The sequence below is a fragment of the Myxocyprinus asiaticus genome, chromosome 28, assembly GCF_019703515.2.
Source record: "Myxocyprinus asiaticus isolate MX2 ecotype Aquarium Trade chromosome 28, UBuf_Myxa_2, whole genome shotgun sequence".
NCBI classification, from domain to species: Eukaryota; Metazoa; Chordata; class Actinopteri; order Cypriniformes; family Catostomidae; genus Myxocyprinus; species Myxocyprinus asiaticus.
In genome coordinates, this window is record NC_059371.1 from 33,217,636 (window position 1) to 33,236,262 (window position 18,627).

Below are 18,627 nucleotides of genomic sequence, written 5' to 3' on the forward strand. Positions count from 1 at the left end.
AGCACTGTGGCAGCAGTGGAGTCATTCAGGTTCCTGGGTACTACCATCTCACAGGACCTGAAGTGTGAGACCCACATTGACTCCACTGTGAAAAAGTCCCAGCAGAGGCTGTACTTCCTTCACCAGCTGAGGAAGTTCAACCTGTCACAGGCACTGCTGATACAGTTTTACTCAGCAGTCATTGAGTCTGTCCTCTGCACTTCAATAACTGTCTGGTTTGGTTCAGCTATGATATCAGACATCAGAAGACTACAAAGGACAGTTCGGACTGCTGAGAGGATTATTGGTTGTCCCCCCCCAAGAACTATACACTTCCAGAGTGAGGAAATAGGCTGGAAAAATAACTATGGACCCCACTCAGCCTGCCCATTACCTTTTTGAACTGTTGCTTTCTGGCCGACGCTTCAGAGCTCTGAGCACCAGAACCTTCAGGCACAGGAACAGTTTTTTCCCTCAGGCCATCCATCTCATGAACAGCTAAATTGCCCCATTGAGCAATAACTATGTGCAATACACAGTTTAGTCTTTTTTATATTTATCCAACACATCCAACCTCTTCTGCCATTTCATTCCTCTGAAGAAAACAAAACAAAACAAAACCAAAACATTTGCACTGTACATAACAGATTTGTATTTGCACTGTACATAACAGATAACAGATTTGTATTAGATTGCACTATGTATGTGTGTATGTATGTGTGTGTGTGTCTGTGTGTGTATGTATGTATGTATGTGTATAACTATTTTAAATTTTTTATTATTATCTATATCTAGCTGCTGTTTTTGTATTGTTTTTGTATTGTTGTACACTGGAAGCTCCTGTCACCAAGACAAATTCCTTGTATGTTTAAGTATACTTGGCAATAAAACTGATTCTGATTCTGATTCTGATTAGGGCAGTTCCTGCATTCACAAGGAAAAAGGTAGCAGAGCATTTGACATTGCCTTTAATAACAGTAGCTGGCATGCAACCAAGAACATTAATGGGCGTGCGTTTTAACTAGCCGTGCAGTCTATGGCTGAAGGAGAGTGTCTTTGAAATATTTCTTGTACACGGATCGAGGTAGGACTAATACTGAAGCACCGGTATCCACAGTGAATTCCACGGTTGTGAAAGACTTATCAGTTTGAATTCCCACAGCACATTGGATTTTACTGGGCGTACTAGATACTTGGACCAACAGTAGAGTGTACTCAGGTAACTTCTCTTACAGTATGTGTCGGAGCTGAGCGACACACACCAGTGAAGTGTCCTTTCTTTTTAAAGTCCTTACACACTGCTTTTGATGCTGGGCAATCTTTTGCATTGGCTAAGTGTCCACCAGAGCCACAGTGAAAACATGTGCATGTCTGCACAGCAGGAGTGTGAGGCTTTGAAACTGTCTTTGCTGTGAAAGTGGTTCATTGCTGCTTGTGCCAGTAAGCCTTTTGTTGGACTTGAACAGCTTGCATGGGTATGCCCCGCTCTCCAATGGCCTTTGCTTGTTCTGATGCAGACTCGACTTGGGTTGCAGTTGCAATAGCTTCTGCTAAAGTGAGGTTAGGTTTTAGAAGCAGTTTCTCACGCATCCGCTGGTCAGACACGTTCGATGAGCTGATCTCGGATCATGTCCTCTGTATTTGGGAAGTCACATGTTGCCGCTAATTGTCTCAATGCAGCAATATAGACTCTTAAGCACCTTGCACTTGCTTTCGTAAATTGTGACGTTCGACCGCCACATTTATAGCAGGCGTGAAATGCATACTTAGGGCAGTAAAAGTGGAGTCTAACGTATCCCCGGTCTCTGGCAGCATTTAAAAAATCCTTGGCACTTCAGTTCCTAGGCAATGAAGCAGTAAACCCCTTTTCTCCCCTTTGGCCAGGCATCACCTGTTGCTCCCACAATGAGGATGTAATTACGGAACATCCTGATCCACGTGGTTAAGGGAATGTTGGGCTCAACAGGGCAAGGCAGAAATAAGTCTGGAAATGGAACATTCAATGTAGCCATCGTCACTCAATATATATTTCGAACACCTCATTGCCAATTTGTTGTAATGTAGGATAGACCCAAAGTGAAATAAAAGGCAGGATGGCACCAGACTACTTTGAGAGTGGTTGTCTTTTAATGCAGAACAGAACAGCACTACAAGATGTCTGCAATCACTAACTCTGTACTCTACTCTCTCACTTACCCTTTTCCTATGCTACCCCCTAGCGGTCGTGTTTAGTAATACATTCAAATATAATGTTGACGCAACATATTGTATTCAGCAATTTGCCATAAATGGTTAACACTGTTAAGCCAGCGCCACACTAGCCAATTTTTCCAGGGATTTTTAGGTGTGAGCTTCATTTACAAAATTGACAGCCAGGTGGAGGGAAACAAAGTGCGCATTAGCATCTGCCAGCAGAGGTCATTAATCACTTGACCATCAGGACTCCCTGCTGAGTTAATGGCTTCAAAAACCGAAAAGGCACAACAGGCTTGCTTGAAAAAAATCGTTCTGTCCCCAAGGTGGGCTCTTGTGTTCCCTTCAAGTGATCAATGAGCTTCTTTCTTTACTGAAGAACTGACATCAAGCTGATCTGAACATTTTCATCAGTGATTGCACTCAGCCGCATATCATCACAAATGCTGACTGTAATCTATAGTGATTCTGTCACCAAGCATTTTTCCACACTTAAATGACTAATGAAATCAGAAATCGGAGCCACAACATTTTGTTTTTATTGAACAAAATAAAAGCTTTCAGTTCTTTACATACTGAAAGCTACATATACTGTAGACATACGTGTTCTACAGCAAGCCTTGAAGGGATAAATACACATTCACAAAGTAAAGTTTCTTCATGAATCACATCCTATATCCCTCTATTACAATTGTTTATGCTCACAGGGTACTCCTGTTATTATTTTGGCAAGCTCCACATGACAGGGAATCAGAGAGTGAGCTGCTGTGAGTTGGTATATCTGTCATCCTCCACCATTTTGTGTCGTACCTCCTACTGAAGAGAGCAAGATCTCAGCATACAGTCTGCATGTGTGACACCCTCTGCCAAAATAGAGTTGTTTGGAGTCTGCTAGTGTGGCGCTAGCTTTAGAGGACCTCCGAAACTCCATTCATGCATTATTTAATGTAATTGAATAAAACAAAGAGCAGCTATTACAGATTGTTATCATTATTTTACACAATGACATATTTTTGTAACTTGCTCTTCTTGATTATATTATGAAAACACATTTTCATTAATTTAAGTAAAGCTTTCAACTATAAAGTAGAGCTATGGTCTTCTGATCGCATGACCTGTTTTCCTTTATTCAGTTAGACATACCACTGTTGTAACTCATTTGCATCTCCCCAAAAACCTAGAATGGCCTTAATACTTTGTGTGACTACTAATCTACTTTTCCTTCATCCAAAGCATTTGGAAGCCAAACTTGGCAAAGGCCATCAGCTGCACTATTGAAAACGTTTAGTAAGCAGATTATCTCTTCTCTTGAATACCCACAATTCCTTGTAAAAATGTGCTTCAATATTTGCTAACACCCACAACAAAGATTTTAAAAGAATTGCACACAGAATTCATTTTTGAACACCACCATCCATTTATTCAGTCACATTTCCAAATTTGGCAAGGAAATTCCACATATAATATTCATACTGGCCATCACAATGCAACAACAACTGATCAAGAATGTGTCTCTAACATTTAGGAGTAGACTTTACACTTGATACCTCATGTATATCGTGTGTAAATTAACGGTCTACTGTTTTCAGTTTTAGACATTTAGTGAGCATATTAATATTCCTCACCCTCCTCCTCTCCTTCACCCTCGATGGAGTCAACTCCAACTTCCTCATAATCTTTCTCCAGGGCGGCCATGTCCTCTCTGGCCTCTGAGAACTCACCCTCCTCCATACCCTCACCCACATACCAGTGCACAAATGCACGCTTGGCATACATAAGATCAAACTTATGATCAAGACGTGCCCAGGCCTCAGCAATAGCTGTAGTGTTGCTCAGCATGCACACAGCCCTCTGCACCTTAGCCAGATCTCCACCTGGAACCACAGTGGGGGGCTGGTAGTTGATGCCAACTTTGAAACCAGTGGGGCACCAGTCCACAAACTGGATGGTGCGCTTGGTCTTGATGGTGGCAATTGCAGCGTTAACATCTTTGGGCACTACGTCACCACGGTACAGTAGGCAGCAAGCCATGTACTTGCCGTGGCGTGGGTCACATTTCACCATCTGATTGGCTGGCTCAAAGCAAGCATTAGTGATTTCAGCCACAGAAAGCTGCTCATGGTAAGCCTTCTCTGCTGAGATCACTGGGGCGTAGGTAGCAAGAGGGAAGTGGATACGAGGATAGGGCACCAAGTTGGTCTGGAACTCAGTAAGATCGACATTGAGGGCACCATCAAACCTGAGGGAGGCTGTGATGGAGGACACAATCTGACTAATGAGCCTGTTGAGGTTGGTGTAAGTAGGACGCTCAATATCGAGGTTCCTACGACAAATATCATAAATGGCCTCATTGTCTACCATGAAGGCACAGTCAGAGTGCTCTAGGGTGGTGTGGGTGGTCAAGATGGAGTTGTAGGGCTCTACCACAGCGGTGGAGACCTGAGGAGCGGGGTAGATGGAGAACTCCAGCTTGGACTTCTTGCCATAGTCGACAGACAGGCGCTCCATCAGCAGAGAGGTAAAGCCAGAGCCCGTTCCACCACCAAAGCTGTGGAAGACCAAGAAACCCTGGAGGCCTGTGCACTGATCAGCCTGAAAAATGATTGAAGATTGTGATTAATATAAATGATATACAACCACAACCCAATTTGTTCATTCATGTATTTATGTCTAAACTAATATTTGAAGATACCCACCAACTTACGAATCCTGTCCAGAACCAGATCAATGATTTCTTTGCCAATAGTGTAGTGACCACGGGCATAGTTATTGGCAGCATCCTCCTTTCCTGTAATAAGCTGCTCTGGGTGGAATAGCTGCCGGTAAGTCCCAGTGCGCACCTCATCTGAAAAGGTCAAGAACAAAAGTTTAGAGAACTGTGCACACTCATAAAGTTGAATAATGTCTTAAAAATAATAAAGCAGCCTCCTCTTACCAATGACAGTGGGCTCCAGGTCTACAAACACAGCTCTAGGGACGTGCTTTCCAGCTCCAGTCTCACTGAAGAAGGTGTTGAAGGAATCATCACCTCCACCAATGGTCTTGTCACTGGGCATCTGCCCATCAGGCTGAATACCATGCTCAAGACAATACAGCTCCCAACAGGCATTGCCAATCTGGACACCAGCCTGACCAACGTGGATTGAGATACACTCACGCTGTGGAAAAAAATGATAACCATTATAGCTTAAGTGTATTTTTTTATTATTATTATTTTTTTATTGAAGATAATAATAAGCCTCCCTTTTTTAAAGATGTTGAAAGGTTGCCGCTTCTCAAGACGTGCACAAAGACACCTGCTTCTTTGTAGTGTCATTTTGTTGACATCTCCATGCATTCACTATTTTGGACACAACAATAGACATCTGACTGACATTCTTTTGAGCCATAAATGTACCGTAAACGTCTAATGGTCTTTCTTTTGATCCATGAATGCACTATAAACACCTGCTCTCCATTTAAACAATGTTCACCAAACGTCCAGACACAGAAGAAGTAAACTGGCCATAGTTAAGTCTTTGTAGCTCTAAAAAAAAAGGAAGAACAAAGAAGCAGACATTTCTCTTTATTCAAAGGGAAAGAGGCAGCAGAGTCGGAAGGGGGCAGATGCCCCACCCACACAGTACAGGCTTGATAGACCATGCCTGACTACATTGAAAGAGAACAATAATTTTTTTTTCTTTTATCCTAATTTATAGTGTGCTTCTGCATCTTTTTACAGTGGGTTTTGTAAATAATTTCATAGAAGTTGCATGATAAAATGAAAATGGTGAACTGTTTTTATCCATTCAATAAAAAAAAATCTCGACAAATGCATGAAAATATCGCATGTAAAATCTGAATGGAGACAATGTCAACTGTGGAACAAAACTGGAATAGAAATCCAGTCATTTGCTGCACAGGCCAGACATGAGCTTCTGCAGACAGCTGCAGTCCCCACCCAGTTTATTCCCTCTGCGCATGGGAGGAGGGGAGGATGCAAATTTCAAGAAAATTCTCTCTCAACCTCAGATGACAAAGAGCTAATGATAAAGCCAATCATTCTGTTTGTTCCTTTTTGATAATATCACGTTTGTGTCACTTTTATTATAAGATTATGTGATTTTAACTATGTGGCATTTGCAAAAGAAAAAAAATCTAGGACATGGCATGAATAAATAATGAGGAAGACAATGCACACTATGTTTGCAATATAGCCCACATAAAACGGTGACATTTCAAAATGCACGTCAAAAATATAATTTCATCATGGCAGATGGTGTTTAAGAGGAGATTATAGAAACAGGTGTATTGACTGAGGTGAATGTTATTTTTGTTAAATGTTCACCATTTTGAAATCAAAAAGGTGGTTTATCCATCATGATCATTAATTAAAATTTTCCAGACAGTGCGTAAATTTGAGTGTATTTCGAAGGCATCGTTGTAACTGAATGGATTAATGTAATCTGGTAGGCATTTACACAGGCTGTGTGACGACGACTAATCTTTTACATCTAACATTTTTGTAATGTAATACTTAAGATTATTTGTTAAAAAAAAAAAATAAAAAAAAAAAAATGTGCTGGTGTCACGACACATCGTCGCAATGTCGCGTGCTCTGCCCCCGTTTAGAGGAAAAAGGCGCGCGCCCGAATCACAAAGAAAAGCCGCTCGAGCCGCTTTGAAAAATACTAAATTAAATCGCACGCAAATTTGCGGACGAAAACAATGACCACGTCAGTATTCCAAAAGCAAGTCTGGTTGAAAATAAATCATACTCACCATTGTTCTGGATGGGATGAAGCGATGCGGCGAATATCAAACGACAGAAAAATTCTGTATTGTTTGGAGTATACTGTGAGTATACTGTCCAATATTGAGGCTGGCAGTTGAGGATGAGGGGAGGGGCTGGAGTTATTGTGACGTCAGACTGGGGGAGGGATCAACCTGTCAGCGCAGCCGATACTGACCGACGTAAATCAGTGCAATGCGCATCTGAAATTGCTTTACTGGTGCATTTGTTGTGGTGTTATTCATACTGGAATGCACCACAGATTAAAGATAATTAGTCAGCATCACACATGCATGCCAGTCATACAGCAGGAGATCATGTTTGGTGTTATTTAGGTGTGTCTTTTGACTTTGGAATACACATGGAAATCTGAAGGCAATACATCACAGAAATACAAGCCAATGAGCTAATTCTATCAGAATTTTAAATAGCTGAATGTAGATGCAGTCACACTGTAGATGCTATCAGACTGGACTCAGTGTTTCATGCTCCCACTGACTATTCCGTTTGCAATTTCTCCTCCCTCCATGTCCTAGATTTTGTTGAAATGATGTTATCTCATATATCACATGAACAACTTGCCTCTTTATTTTTGCTGTCAGTGTCAGCAAGCTGTTCACATCTTTCACTGTGTTTCCGAAAACTGATTGCCTGAATATTGGTCTGTTTAGACACCCATGACTGCACATTCCTAATTACAGTATATGGACGTCTGAATGCAACAATCAGCTTTAGCCTCCTGCTTGCTTTCCCCACTCATCTATCTCTGGTATTTCAGGCAGTTTGTTTGGACTGTGCATTCTGGTTCTGCTTATTCCATCAGCAATAACTGCCATGATACACGTACATCACCCAAATGTCTATTTGATGTATATTTACATATGAAAGACTTATTTTTGCTCAAACACGTCTTTAAGAAGTTTCCTCTCGGATGTCAATAAGACATTCAGCAGATGTCTTTGAGATGTTGATGAATGTTTGTATATCTGACCTTTTTAAGATGTTTAGCAGATGTCAGTTAAATTATGATGCTTTCCAGATGAAAAGATCTATCCCTGTAATTAGGAAGACATCTCGGAGATGTATTATCTGATTGTACTTTCATTTAGGTAGGCTAATAGTTACTATGAAATCTCATGTATTCCTAATATTCTGTTTATACACAAATGCAGATTATTTTTCATACAGCATTACAAATAATTCATACAAAAAGACACTTATTAAAGAGCACCTATTATGGTTTTTCAAATATTACCTTTCACGTAGTGTGTTATATAGCTGTTTGTGAATGTAAAAAAGTCTGCAAAGTTTCAAAAATCAAAGTGCACGACAAATGGAGTTATTGACTCCCAAAAGAAAGAACCGATTCTGGACACCTGAAACGAGTCGTTAGTAATTTCAGACTTACTTCTTGTACTAACCTAATAATTTGGTAACAAAAAACCCACCTCTGATCTTCATTGGCTGCTCACGAACAGCTTTGACCCGCCCTCAAACACTACACTAAGCGGTAGACCAATCACAACAGCCTGGGACATCTGACCAATCAGAGCAGAGTAGGCTCTCTGAAAGGAGGTGTTTAGAGTGAATCCTTTAGAACGGATCATTGAACAAGTCGTTTTTGACACTGGGGGAAAAAAAAGTTAATGCTGCAATTTAAATTATGAGCAAATTAAAGTGTTTTTTTGTTTGTTTTTTTTACCTTGGATGCATGTAAATCTATTGTATGAGACCTTTAAAACAAAATTAGGCACGTTTAAAACCCATAATAGGAATATTCCAGATTCAATACAAGTTAAGCTCAATCAATCGACAGCATTTGTGGCATAATATTGATTAGGCTGCCACAAAAATTTTGACTTGACCCTCCTTTTCTTTAAAAAAAGCAAAAATCCAGATGACTGTGAGGCACTTACAATGGAAGTGAATGGGGCCAATTTCTGACTATTAAAATACTTACTTTTTCAAAAGTATAGCCACAAGACATAAACAATATGCATCTTAACATGATTTTAGTGTGATAAAATCACTTACTAACCTTTTCTGTGAAAAGTTATAGCCAATTTTACAACTTTGTTGTCATGATGATATACTGTACTGTCAACAAACCCAAAAATGGCTGTAAAAATTATGTTTTAAACAACTTTACAGCTCAAATAATACATAAGTTTTAACAGAAGAATTAATGTAAGCGCTTTTATAAAATTATAAGCTTCACATTTCTGCCTTTAAACCCTCCAAAAATGGGCCACATTCACTTCCATTGTAAGTGCCTCACTGTTACCTCGATTTGTTGTTGTTGTGTTGTAGTTGTTGTTGTTGTTGTTGTTGTTGTTGTTGTTATTTTGAAAGAAAATCCCTCCTTTTGAATTTTTTTTTTTGTTTTGTTTTGTTTTTTGTTGGGGTTAATCAACTTTATACCACAAATGCTGTCAACTGAGCTTGTATTGAACCTATTCCTTAAAGAGTCAGTTGAAATTGCTCATTGGGAAATTGGTGAATACATCAGCATATTCAAGCTAAACCTTCCACTTAAAGTGTCCTTGGAATACTGCAGGGAATTGTCACGGCTGCTGCTACGAGAATGGGATGGGTGGGATAGAGTTGTGTGCAGTTGCCAATGGTGAGCAAACTTTAAACATAATCTGCAGAGCCTAACCTTGGTGTTCTGCCATCGACTGTGTGTACTTAATGTCAGTCTGTAACCCATATTACTTGAGTCATAGACTTTGCTGTTAGGCTAAATACTTGCAGTCGTCTGTGAATACAGACTTCCAAATTTATCTCACCAAATCTGTCACCTTCTATGGTGTTTTGCAAATTATTTTTTTTGTGTTATTTTATAATAAGATCATTTCAGTACAGTCCATTGCTATCTGTTGTACCTTTTTGTAAATGCACTATATTATACTTGGTACTGGACTTGTGCCTTTTCTAAGTTCTATTGTTCAAAGTTCTCTTTGGCATCTTCAGAGGAAGCATATTTTCACGGCTGTTATAGTCTGTTTTAAAATATAATTTATCTCCATTGTGGGGTCAGTGGAGGATGGTAGCAGTTAGAAGGAAGCTACAAAAGCAACAAAAGTGCTCTGAGCCTAAATTTCAAAAATTGATATCTTCCTTTGCATATCAAAGTTAGTCCTTATATTGTTCTCATCATATGTCCCCTTATCCCTATAGCTGTAGTCCTTTTTAAAGCCTGTCTCATTGGCATTGCTTGGTTAGTAACAGATTACATGTAATCTGGATTATGTAATCAGAATAATAAAAACTCAAGTACTTGTAATTGGATTACATTGCATTTTAAATACTCGTAATCAGACTACAGTTACTTTTTTATTGATGATATGATTACATATTAACAAGGCAACGGCAGTTAATTGTTAATAATTTATTGATCATTCTAATCATACTCTTTTTTTTTTCAATCTTTTACATTTTTAATTCTAAATCAGCACACCGCCGATATACATTCAGTAAGTCTTCCAGTGTTTTCGGAAGAGAGGGGAGGGCTGTGTTTATTGCACTCAGAACTGACACTCGCTAGCTAGTAAAGATGCAGCAGTCTACCTCAGCATTTAACCACTGGATCTATGGAGATAATTTCATTATTTTTATTATTATTAACACTTTTTATTGATTCCATTCAACAAATTAAATAAACACAACAGAAAATGTGGAATCAAATTATATAAAATTAAACCCTTCCCCCCGAACATTAGAATTAGCACGGAGTAATACACTGAGGCCTCATGACCTTTTACAAAAGCAGTAATCACCACTCCCAGAGTATCCGCTGCTTTAGGGGGGTGTATGCTACTCCCAAAAATAGTACAGAGCAGGTGGTACAGCTGTAAATACCTAAGAACTGAGACCTGGGAATCCCAAAATGTTGAACCATATTTTCAAAGGATCTCAACACTCCACTCTCATACAGGTCACCAAGCGTATTAACCTCCCTCACAATCCACTCTGACCAGCAGAAAGAGGACTTATTAATACATAATTTTGGGTTCAGCCAAATGTTCGAAGCAACATTGAAATAAATGTCAGAATTAAACACTCTGGACACTTTTGTCCATACCGAGTGTAAATGCGAGATAACGGGGTGTAACTTAACTTCTCTGGTTAGTATAATAGAAAGGCTTTGCAATGGCAAAATAGGGGCAAGAACTTCCTGTTCAATACAAAATCAGGGAGGGGCTCTCTGAGGTGGAAGCGACCAATAAGCTAAATGTCTGAGACCGAATGTATAATAATAAAACAAAATCTTGGGTAGGCCTAGTCCACCTTTGTCAATTGGCCTATGTCATTTATTGAAATGTAATCTGGGACGTTTACCATTCCAAATGAAGGACTTCGCTATGCTATCAAATTGCTTGAAATAAGAGAGAGGGACATCTATGGGGAGATACTGTAGCAGGTAATTGAATTTTGGAATACAATTCATTTTAATAACATTAACCTTCCCAATCATAGATAAATGTAATGAAGCCCACCTGCCCACATCGTTGAAAATCTTTTTATTAAAAGGGTCAAAATTAACTCTAACTAAATCACACAGATTTGCTGGGAATAAAATACCCAAATACTTAATGCCCTGTTTGGGCCACTGGAAGGCTGAAAAACCGTTACTGGGCAGTACGCTGTCAGAGCCAAAGCTTCGGATCTAGACCAATTCATTCTGTATCCTGAGAACTTAGAAAAGGAATTAATCCTTCTGTGGAGGCAAGACATAGATCTAGTGGGGTCAGAGACCAATAATAAAATATCATCTGCGTAAAGCAAAAGCTTATGCGCCACGCCACCCTCCACCACCCCTGGAAAATCATCCTCCTTTCTGATCGTGGCTGCTAGTGGTTCCAAGGCAAGACAGAACAATAAGGGGGAAAGAGGACAACCCTGCCGGGTGCCCCTATCCAGAGTAAAATAATATGAAATTCGCCGCTACCGGATGTCTATAAAGTAACTTAATCCAACCAATAAAATATTCCCGAACCCATACATTTCCAAAATCTTAAAAAGATAATCCCATTCTATCATATCAAACACCTTTTCAGCATCAAGTGGCAGCGACCGGAGTCTGATAATTCGCCACTGACCACATGATATTGATGAAACGCCTAATGTTATCAGAAGAGTTATGGCCCCAAATAAACCCCACCTGATCTATATGTACAAGAGATGTCATAGCTTTACTTAGTCGGTTAGCCAAAATGTTTTACAATATTTTAACATCTAGCTGGATCAAGGAAATTGGACGGTAACTCTAACACTCGCTGTGATCTTTGTCCTTTTTAAGAATCAGACTAATCCGGGCTTGTGTCATGGTTGGCAGAAGCTTTCCATTCTTTAATGATTCTGTATAAACTTCTAGCAAAAGTGTAGTCAGTTCTGTACCATAAGATCTAAAAAACTCAGCGGGAAAGCCATCTGGCCCCGGAGCCTTGCCTGTAGGCAAGGCCTTAAATACCTCACCAAGCTCCTCCAAAATTATCTCAGAATCAAGAGAATTTTTTTGCTCAGTCATCAGTTTAGGAAGTTCTGATAAACTCACTCATTTAAATTAATTGCTTCAAAGGATCTTGCCATCTATAAGGGTTCTGCCTGCAAGGTTTACAATAGTTCAACTGCAAAATGTGCAGAAATATGAAACAAAGCCCATCGCTCTACTGTTGCTGCTGATGCAGTGGAGTCCACTGCATGAAACTTGACAGTTTTAAAATATTCTGCTCTTTTAGAATATTCTTGCTTTTCAAAAGATAATATCTTGCACCTTAGTAGGTAAGGGAGGCTCTTTTAATGTAAGTGAATTTGGCCAGTTTTTGGTGGGTTTAAACAGAAATGTGAAGCTTACAATTCTATTAAAGCACTTACATTAATTCTTCTGTTAAAACGTGTTTAGGCCTATTTGAGCTATAAAATTATTTAAATCGTTGTTTACCAGGATTACAGGGTTTGCTGTGTTACGTCGTCATGGCAACGAAATTGTAAAATTGGATAATTTTACACAGAAAAGGTTAGCAATTTTATCACACTAAAATCATGTTAACACACATACTGTTTACGACGTGTGGATATACTTTTGAAACGGCGAGTATTTTATTTTACGGATGGGGCCCATTCACTTTCATTGTAAGTGCCACACTGTAACTGCGATTTTTTAAAATTTTTTTTTAAAGAAAAGAAGGGACAAGTCGAAATTATTATTATTTTTTTGTGTGTGTGGTAATCAACATTATGCCGGAAATGCCGTCAGATTGAGCTTAACTTGTATTGAACCAGGAATATTCTTAGCAACAGATTTACTATGTGTAAAGGCCTATAAAAAAGACTTTGTAAGAACAACAGAGCACTGAAAAAAATAAAATAATAATAAATAAATAACGGTGATTAACAATACCTTATAAAGTGAAAAGCTGAATTTTTTTGTCTTTTCTTTTTTTGTCTTTTCTTTTTTACTGTAAATTCAACATTTGTTTTTTGTTTTTTTTTTTACTGTAAATTCAACATTTTATTTTTTTTATATACAATCATTTTATTCGAACATTATGACACGGGTTTGACGTCAGAGACTCAGCGATTATGCCATTGGCTCTCGCGTGTCTTGTGACCGAATACAACGACCTCAAGTTCGGATGTTCATGTATATTTTGAATGAGACTGCCGGTAGAATCAGGATGACAGGGGATCAGGATGCCTTCACAGAGGGGGAATATTTTTACCGATTAAAACCTTCAGTTTCACTCTGCTACTCACACAATGCAATCCTATGGTTTGGAATATTATTATAGTGCATTTAAAAAAATAAATGATCGTGACTACTTTATCTGCTTGTTATGTCGTTTCTATTGTTGAAAACTGGTTAGGTTTAGGCATAAATGTGTGGTTGGGTGCTTAAAAATATCTATAAATAGTGTAATGTATATCAAAGTGTCTCTTTCATGTTTTATCTTGTTTGTTGGTTAGGTTTAGAAATGGAATTGGGTTAGGGGATCTAAAATATTATATGATTGTATGATGTAATATCATACTAATATATTTATAAGTATTATAAAACATTGAGGTTAAGCACACAAAATAATATTCAAAGATTGATAACTGACGGCAAAGTTTTCTCGTTGAAAACAATGGGGTTTCTCACCACGTCAATGAGAGGACGACAGGGGCACCTTTGGCGTCATCATGCAGACGTGGACGGCTTCTGCATAAGCGGCTAAACTGGACACTTAGGGAATGAGAACGGGTTAAAACAAAGCAAATAACCATATCAGAGTACAAAGATGACATCCCATGAGACAGAATCAACTTTAAAAAGCCAACTCCCATGGGTGTGTGACTCAGCAAAACCTTCCTAAATTTTGGGCTCACAGGACATTTACCAGAGAATATGCACCTTCTTCCTTAAATCAGTCAATGATATATGATATAGCAGTAATTAAAAGCTAAGTGGTAGTATATTGTACTTTATTTTGTGTATATTTTATATATACTGCCATACTTTGGGTAAAAAAGTACATTAATAAAAAAACTGCAAGTGCAACACATCTCTGTAGACTATCTCTCTCTTGATAAGATATGGTGATGAATTAATGTTGCTTTGGGGGTAACTTTAAATAGCGCCAGATGGAGGAGTAGGAGTTCAAAAAGGATGGGGTACCCCTGCTGGGGCAGCTGCATCCTCCCCTTGAGTTCAGCTATTCATGCAGAGTCATGTGGTCTATACATAATGGCAGTTAATGTGAGCTTGTGTATCATCTCCAGGAGACCGGTCAGTATCTAAGCAACTCCGTTATTAATCGCCCAGCAACGGCTGGAGCATGGGAGGAGGTCGTAGGCTGCTGGGTGCCTGATAGTCCCTGGCCTATATACCTCTACGTCTACGCTGGGTCATTCCACGGTGTCATGGCATATGTTTTTGACTAATCAATGCATTTGCATTCCTTTCCGAGCATACTGACATATATATAAGTTATATATATATATATATATATATATATATATATATATATATATATATATATATATATATATATATAGTTTATTATATAATATATACATAGTCATTTCCATTCTATATATATAGAGAGAGAGAGAGAGAGAGAGAGAGAGAGAGAGAGAGAGAGAGAGAGAGAGAGAGAGAATGGAAACGACTATGAGATCCATATGACCCACATTTGTAATACTGCAGCAAAAGCAGCAGAAGGTATCAAAGGGAACAGATGGAGAATGGGGTGATCAAGTAGGCCTAACACAAATATGCTAGAACATTACCTAACATGTAAACAATTCTGTTGTGTAAAAATGTGATCTAAAATGATAGCTGAACTCTATTATGATATTAATGGATGCAGTTTTAATGCAGGAATGAGTAACATCATGGCTAACTTTCACCCATTCTCTCTTTAGCAACTGAATTAAGAAACATTCTCAAGATGTTATTGCAGATGATGTTATTGTTATAAAATCTTTGATTCCTGATTAAACAACAATCAGATCTTCATTAAAATAGCTTGCAGTAAAACGTTATTCAGTGCTTCAGTAGCCTACTGGGTGAGGTTCTGGGAGGTGTCTTACTTACCCTCATCTTTCTTAAAACCAATAGAAATTGCTCCAGTGTTCCGAACTGGGCAGATCTTTCCGCGTTTGACCAATAAAATGAGGGAAACGTTGTCGCCAGAGCAGCATTAATATATAAAGGGAGATCAGTCCGTTATAATGTTATTCGTCTTACGTCGACCCCTTAGTTGTCGAGCTGTAAGATCTCTCCGCGAAGACATTGTTCTCACCCGGCCAAGCAGCACTAATAGAAACAATGGTGAGCATCATCTCAGATATGTTGCTTATTCATAGCAATAACCTTTCTGTGTTCGACGTATATGACAGCCATTTAATGTATTTATGTTGTCGACTCAGCATTTTAATAATATTTCGGGGGAGAATTTTTATATGGAAAATAAAATATGGGGAGATAGAGTGCGTTAAAGGCAATTATCAAATGCACGTTTGATTTGATAAATGACTCGAGCTCAACGTATGCATAGATCAAGTTATTGCGGTAAATAATTAGATATAGACTAAACTCACGTCTTTTAATTATCAATTGGTGATATGAATATATAGATAAATAATATACAATATATATATAATTATTATAGATATATTTATAGCTAAAGAAAAATAAGAGAGGATTTGGGAATGCGATGCACGACGGAACGAGACAACAAAGAGAGAATGGAGCCGCATAAATAATCTGGTTGTAACCGGCTCCGTATGTTGTCCGGTACAGTGTCATACACTGCAACGCCTCCCTAAGGACGTGGTCATTTTTTGACGGCCGGCAAATCGATATTACACGTCCGATTTCAAAATATAATTCAGATCGGTTAAATCGAGCATTGAGCAGCGCGATTAATTTAAATATTTGAAGAAATCCTATCGCATTTCAGGAATGTGAGTGAGGCCGTTAAATATTCATGGTAGTGTAGGCTGCAGCACTAATGCACCTAATGGACAATAGGCCCACCAGTAAACCCGACTTTTGTGGGTCAGTTGTGGGTGTTATGTGATCGCATCCTCTGACATTATATCTCTCTGGTAGATAATTGCACTGAACTGAGTGGAACTTGAGTGGATGGGCGGTCCTAAAACAAGAACTGCTGCTTACATCTGCCAGATTAGAAACTCGGATTTTAGATGAAACTATTAAACAAAGATTGGCTTCTAAATTTAGCGTAATTTTCTTGCTGCGTTAATGTTGTCTTCAGTTAGATTCATTTAGTTTGATACTTCAGACTGATTTTCAACTTTTGATCTTTTTCTCCACAGCGTGAGTGCATCTCTATCCACGTTGGTCAGGCTGGTGTCCAGATTGGCAATGCTTGTTGGGAGCTGTATTGTCTTGAGCATGGTATTCAGCCTGATGGGCAGATGCCCAGTGACAAGACCATTGGTGGAGGTGATGATTCCTTCAACACCTTCTTCAGTGAGACTGGAGCTGGAAAGCACGTCCCTAGAGCTGTGTTTGTAGACCTGGAGCCCACTGTCATTGGTAAGAGGAGGCTGCTTTATTATATTTTAAGACATTATTCAACTTTATGAGTGTGCACATTTCTCTAAACATTTGTTCTTGACCTTTTCAGATGAGGTGCGCACTGGGACTTACCGCCAGCTGTTCCATCCGGAGCAGCTTATTACAGGAAAGGAGGATGCTGCCAATAACTATGCCCGTGGTCACTACACTATTGGCAAAGAAATCATTGATCTGGTTCTGGACAGGATTCGTAAGTTGGTGGGTATCTTCAAATATTAGTTTAGACATAAATACACGATTAAACAAAATGGGTTGTGGTTAAATATTATTTATATTAATCACAATCTTCAATCATTTTTCAGGCTGATCAGTGCACAGGCCTCCAGGGTTTTTTAGTCTTCCACAGCTTTGGTGGTGGAACAGGCTCTGGCTTTACCTCTCTGCTGATGGAACGCCTGTCTGTTGACTATGGCAAGAAGTCTAAGCTGGAGTTCTCCATCTACCCTGCTCCTCAGGTCTCCACCGCTGTGGTAGAGCCCTACAACTCCATCTTGACCACCCACACCACCCTAGAGCACTCTGACTGTGCCTTCATGGTAGACAATGAGGCCATTTATGACATTTGCCGAAGGAACCTCGATATTGAGCGTCCTACTTACACCAACCTCAACAGGCTTATTGGCCAGATTGTGTCCTCCATCACAGCCTCCCTTAGGTTTGATGGTGCCCTCAATGTCGATCTTACCGAGTTCCAGACCAACTTGGTGCCCTATCCTCGTATCCACTTCCCTCTTGCTACCTACGCCCCAGTGATCTCAGCAGAGAAGGCTTACCATGAGCAGCTCTCTGTATCTGAAATCACTAATGCTTGCTTTGAACCAGCCAATCAGATGGTGAAATGTGACCCACGCCATGGCAAGTACATGGCTTGCTGCTTGTTGTACCGTGGTGATGTGGTGCCCAAAGATGTTAACGCTGCAATTGCCACCATCAAGACAAAGCGCACCATCCAGTTTGTGGACTGGTGCCCCACTGGTTTCAAGGTTGGCATCAACTACCAGCCCCCCACTGTGGTTCCAGGTGGAGATCTGGCTAAGGTGCAAAGGGCTGTGTGCATGCTGAGCAACACTACAGCTGTTGCTGAGGCCTGGGCACGTCTTGATCATAAATTTGATCTTATGTATGCCAAGCGTGCCTTTGTGCACTGGTATGTGGGTGAGGGTATGGAGGAGGGTGAGTTCTCAGAGGCCAGAGAGGACATGGCCGCCCTGGAGAAAGATTATGAGGAAGTTGGTGTTGATTCTATTGAGGGTGAGGGAGAGGAGGAGGGAGAGGAGTATTAAAGTGTAAATGAAGTGTACAACCTGCAGGAACCATCATATGAAGATGTCTTTTAAAATGACATTGTTACAGTTCTTTGGACATCTGAAATAAACCTCCTTTTCAAACAAACTAATTTGTGTCTTCTCTTAAATTGTTGTTTATACATACATACTGTATATATATATATATATATATATATATATATATATATATATATATATATATATATATACACACACACACACATACACACACACACACACGCACACACACGCACACACACACACATATATATATATATATATATATATATATATATATATATATA

General features: G+C 39.3%; 2 protein-coding genes across 2 annotated transcripts; one reads left to right on the forward strand and one right to left on the reverse strand.

Moving 5' to 3' along the window:
* Positions 1-3,565: 3,565 nt before the first annotated feature.
* LOC127419149 (tubulin alpha-1B chain) lies at positions 3,566-7,070 on the reverse strand. Its single transcript, XM_051660311.1, has 4 exons — positions 6,934-7,070; positions 5,108-5,330; positions 4,869-5,017; positions 3,566-4,764 (listed from the first exon to the last, which is right to left on the reverse strand). Exons 1-4 carry the CDS (start codon positions 6,934-6,936, stop codon positions 3,784-3,786), a joined length of 1,356 nt encoding a protein of 451 aa, XP_051516271.1. The 5' UTR covers positions 6,937-7,070; the 3' UTR covers positions 3,566-3,783.
* Positions 7,071-15,595: 8,525 nt separating this feature from the next.
* LOC127419546 (tubulin alpha-1A chain-like) lies at positions 15,596-18,422 on the forward strand. The gene is made up of 4 exons (XM_051661041.1): positions 15,596-15,761; positions 16,772-16,994; positions 17,086-17,234; positions 17,339-18,422. The coding sequence occupies exons 1-4, from the start codon at positions 15,759-15,761 to the stop codon at positions 18,317-18,319; spliced, it is 1,356 nt and encodes a 451-aa protein (XP_051517001.1). The 5' UTR covers positions 15,596-15,758; the 3' UTR covers positions 18,320-18,422.
* Positions 18,423-18,627: the final 205 nt, after the last annotated feature.